General features: G+C 33.1%; 1 protein-coding gene across 1 annotated transcript; it reads right to left on the reverse strand.

Moving 5' to 3' along the window:
• Positions 1-1,128: 1,128 nt before the first annotated feature.
• Positions 1,129-2,403, reverse strand: LOC120118389 (transcription factor MYB93-like). Its single transcript, XM_039138425.1, has 3 exons — positions 2,246-2,403; positions 2,042-2,171; positions 1,129-1,959 (listed from the first exon to the last, which is right to left on the reverse strand). The coding sequence occupies exons 1-3, from the start codon at positions 2,376-2,378 to the stop codon at positions 1,242-1,244; spliced, it is 981 nt and encodes a 326-aa protein (XP_038994356.1). The 5' UTR covers positions 2,379-2,403; the 3' UTR covers positions 1,129-1,241.
• Between the last annotated feature and the right edge of the window lie 1,625 nt (positions 2,404-4,028).

Below are 4,028 nucleotides of genomic sequence, written 5' to 3' on the forward strand. Positions count from 1 at the left end.
TCTCTTCCCCTTCTTTAGGTAGTAATTATTCAAATAATAATAATATATGATTTTTCAAATAATTGGAAAAGCATTAAATATGTTTAAATCAAATATATATCCATATTCGATAGGTATATTAAACTCAGATAATCTGGTATCGTCGGATTAAACATCATTTTCACCTACTATACCCAGAGGCGGGACTAGGCATGATCAACATGCGCGATGGAACAGGGTCCCGGAATAGTAAGGGCTTAAAAAAATAGATTTATTACTATTCTTACAATAAAAAAATAAACAAAGTATTATGGATCAGTGATAAAAATTTTGGGCCTAAAACCATAAACCTGCAGTCGAATCTTATAAAGGTTTTCTAGTTAATAAAGTCATCTTAAAAAAAATTGAGATTTAAAGACCTCTTTTTAAGAATTTGCACAGGGCCTCCAACGTTCTAACCCCAGCCCTGACTATACCTACCCCATATATTTGCTCTTACTAGAATTTTCTTACGTCGTTGCAATTATATATTGTATATTAAATGATTTTTTTGTCCGTCTGGTTCTAAGGCTTTTGTTTGATTAATCTAAATCAACTCGCGTGCACACTTAGTTTTGTAGGTGAATATCCCAGCAGAGTTTACTTCATACACAAAGACAAACTTGAGACATTGCTTAAGCGATATCAAGTTACTTACCACTTGAACAAACACATATTCGTATTAAATGAAATCTTTGAATGATCATATGTATAATATATATATATATATATATAATGTGAACGAACAAAAATGTTTGATGTAAAAAAATTATATTATAAAATATTGATTTAATAAAATCTTTCAAGTAAAAAAATAATTAATAACTTTTATATAATATTTTTAAATTTATTTATTTATTTGAGATATAAAATATTTATTATTGTATTATAAAAATTATAAATTAATCAAAATAAAATAACCATAATCTTTATTTTATAAATAATTGATCATCTAAAGACTAAGGTTCAATTCAATTTTAAATTTATTCATTTTCTTTACTCAGTCTTAACTATCATCTCGAAATTATATACATAAAACTGCTTAGTAGAGCAATTTGATAATTTTTGTATAATTAATAACAATTCAATCATAATATATCATGTTCCTGCTCACTCAGATAATATATATATAGAAAATTAAAGCCTGAAATGCAGTGCAGATTTATCTACAGTAACAACAACCAATGGGAAATCCGAATCCCAACACTCAAAATCAAGACTCACTATGAAATAATCTCATGAATGATAGAGTCATCGAAATAGAGTTCAGACCAGTAGGGAGAGGCGGCTGCCGTGCCGTTGTAGCTCGACGCACTGCTCGTGTCTCCCGGCATATTACTCACTGATGCATCGGCTGCGGCAGCCGCCGTTTCCAGGGGGTCCTCTAACGATTGAAGAAGCCAGGACGATGAGTTATCAGTCAGGTTATCTGCGTGGCTGACGACAAAGTTGGAACAGTACTGCCCCAACTCATCGCTGTTCATCGATGTTCTCTTCTCGTTATTATTCAAAGATGTTTGGAAACCGAAAGGGACTTGAGGTGGTGGTGGTGGATAGTGGAGCAGTTGAGATTGAGAGGTTTCGTTAATATTATTTCCAAGTGGAAAATGGGTTGGATTTAATAAGTTGAGAGAAGCTGCTTCTTCCATGTCTGCAATGGCGCCACCGTAGTTGTTGGGCATGGAAGAAGATTGGAGGAAAAAGTGGAGGCATTGAAGCTTAGCCATGTGAGCAGCCTCGGCCTGCAACGGGTTCTCCAAGAGATCTTTAAGGCTGGCAAGGGCTATCAGCTGAGGCAAGTTAGCCAAGATATCGGTTCTGGGTTGATGAGTCATCGGGTCGATCCCCATTTGAATCAGCTTTTTCTTCAAATGGGTGTTCCAAAAGTTCTTGATCTCGTTATCCGTGCGGCCGGGCAGATGTGTTGCAATGGCTGACCACCTTTCACCCCCGAAAAGAAAAAATAATTAAAACCAAAATTTGAGCAAAAAGAAAATCGAAATCGAAACTGAGTAGTAGTTACTTGTTCCCAAGAATGGAATGCAAGTGGAGGATTGTTTGTTCCTCATCTTGAGAAAACTTTCCCCTCTTGATATCAGGCCTCAAGTAATTGGTCCACCTCAGCCTGCAACTCTTCCCACATCGGTTGAGACCTGCAATGGCGGATTTCAAGAATCCCACATCGGGAAATGAAAGCAGAGATTATTAGGGTTAAAAATCAAGAAACCTGCAAGCTTGGGCAAAGCTCTCCAGCTGCCATGGCCGTGGTCGTTTATGAACTGAACCAGCTTTTCATCTTCTTCGGGAGTCCACGGACCTTTCTTCAGACCATCTTCATCGCAACAAGTAGATCTCCCCATGCTTAATCTCCTGTATTCGCTTTGCTTAACTGCTTCCCTTTATATACACATTCTTTGACTACTTCCTTGATTTGCATTTTATAACATGTTTTCACGATTAAGTGTGTTTGGTTTGGCCATATGTGTTATTTATTTATTTTTATTCACCAATATATTTCATAAATATAAATTTAAGCAACATTTAGCAGTGAGAAAGAAGTCAATAAAATCTAGAACAATTTTAGATTCAATATTACTCATACTCAAGTCTAATCTATTCAATTTAATTTCTAATTTATAAGTTGAACAAATATTAGATTATTTGAATTGAATTTTAATTTCAATTCAATATTATTAATTTACCTTTATATAGTATAAAATAAATTTTCATATTTGAATTAGAGAAAATAACTTAAATCCATATATTTTTAATAAAAAAAATATCACTCAACAACGAATATTTAATTTACATATATTACTTTTTTATATAAAATAATTTATTCCCTCGATATTTGATCCTAACTCATCGTTGATTCAAACCGATCATAACCAATGAATTATTTCAGTTTGGATTGATCATCTTTGGTATTTAATTGAATTTAAACTTATTTATAAAAAAATAGGGTAAACTACACCAATGGTCACTGATATTTGGGTAAGTTTTCGTTTTCACCACTAATGTTTCAAAAGTTACAAATCGGTCATTAACAGCCATTAAGAGGCGTGACGAAAAATACAGTTGGACTGTTATCTACTGAGTTGGATCGTTGACTGCCATTTTGACTGGCTCTTCTTCTTCTTCAACCCATTCCCCATCTTCTTTTTCTTCACTTTTCTTCTTCTTTCTTTCTCTTCACTTTTCTTCTTTTCCTCTTATCACACACGTTACAACCCTCACCTCCAAAGGCCAAACCAAACATGGAAACTTGCTTCATTATCATTGTAACATCCTGAAATCAGGGTTAGTGACAAAATTGAGAATTTTAAATTTTGGGAATCAATTAGGAAATTTAAAAATTCAAGGATTTAAATAGGATTATTTTAGTATTGGATGAAAGGAGTAAATATGAAAGGATTATAAGGGCATTATGGTAATTTTAGCTTAAAAGATATTTTCCCCCTTTTATAAGAATGAAACACATGGGTTTGGAGAGTTATCTGGAACTCTTCTTTTTCTTCTTTCTTTCTTCTTCCCGTGTGTTCATGCTCAAGCCTCAAAGTTGAGTTTTAATTTTGATGGTTAATTCTTGAATATTTGAGTTTTGTTTTATTCTTTGAGTGTTATATAAGCTTAAAACACCAAGAGGAAAGAATTAGGAAGGAATTTCTATTAAGAGTTTAGAAATGAACTTTTTGTTATAAAAAGGTTTTTGAAGTTTTAAGGATGATTTGACTTGTCAATGGGTTAATTGAGAAGTTAAAGGTGATAGAATTGAATTTAGAACACATGGAAAAGTTGATGAAATTCTTTAATTCAAGAATTGTGGTGAATTATGAGAGATGGTAAAGTGTTATAGTGTTATAAGAAGGTTTACATAGGTATAGATAAGTTTTAAGGTATAAGGAGGGATTAATAAGTAGAATTGGAGAGATTTTCGTGCTAAAATGACATTTTTGGGGGCTATGTGCATCGATGCACATTCAATGTGTATCGATGCATCAAGGGTATTT

This window comes from Hibiscus syriacus, unplaced genomic scaffold, assembly GCF_006381635.1.
Source record: "Hibiscus syriacus cultivar Baekdansim isolate YM2019G1 unplaced genomic scaffold, ASM638163v2 tig00110328_pilon, whole genome shotgun sequence".
NCBI classification, from domain to species: Eukaryota; Viridiplantae; Streptophyta; class Magnoliopsida; order Malvales; family Malvaceae; genus Hibiscus; species Hibiscus syriacus.

Excerpts from the sequence above, each read along its gene's own strand:
- LOC120118389 (XM_039138425.1), bottom strand. The coding sequence starts at position 2,378 with ATGGGGAGATCTACTTGTTGCGATGAAGATGGTCTGAAGAAAGGTCCG. Across the intron at positions 2,172-2,245 it reads AGCTTTGCCCAAGCTTGCAG|GTCTCAACCGATGTGGGAAG; the intron begins GTTTCTTGATTT and ends CCGCCATTGCAG. Across the intron at positions 1,960-2,041 it reads CATTCCATTCTTGGGAACAA|GTGGTCAGCCATTGCAACAC; the intron begins GTAACTACTACT and ends CGGGGGTGAAAG.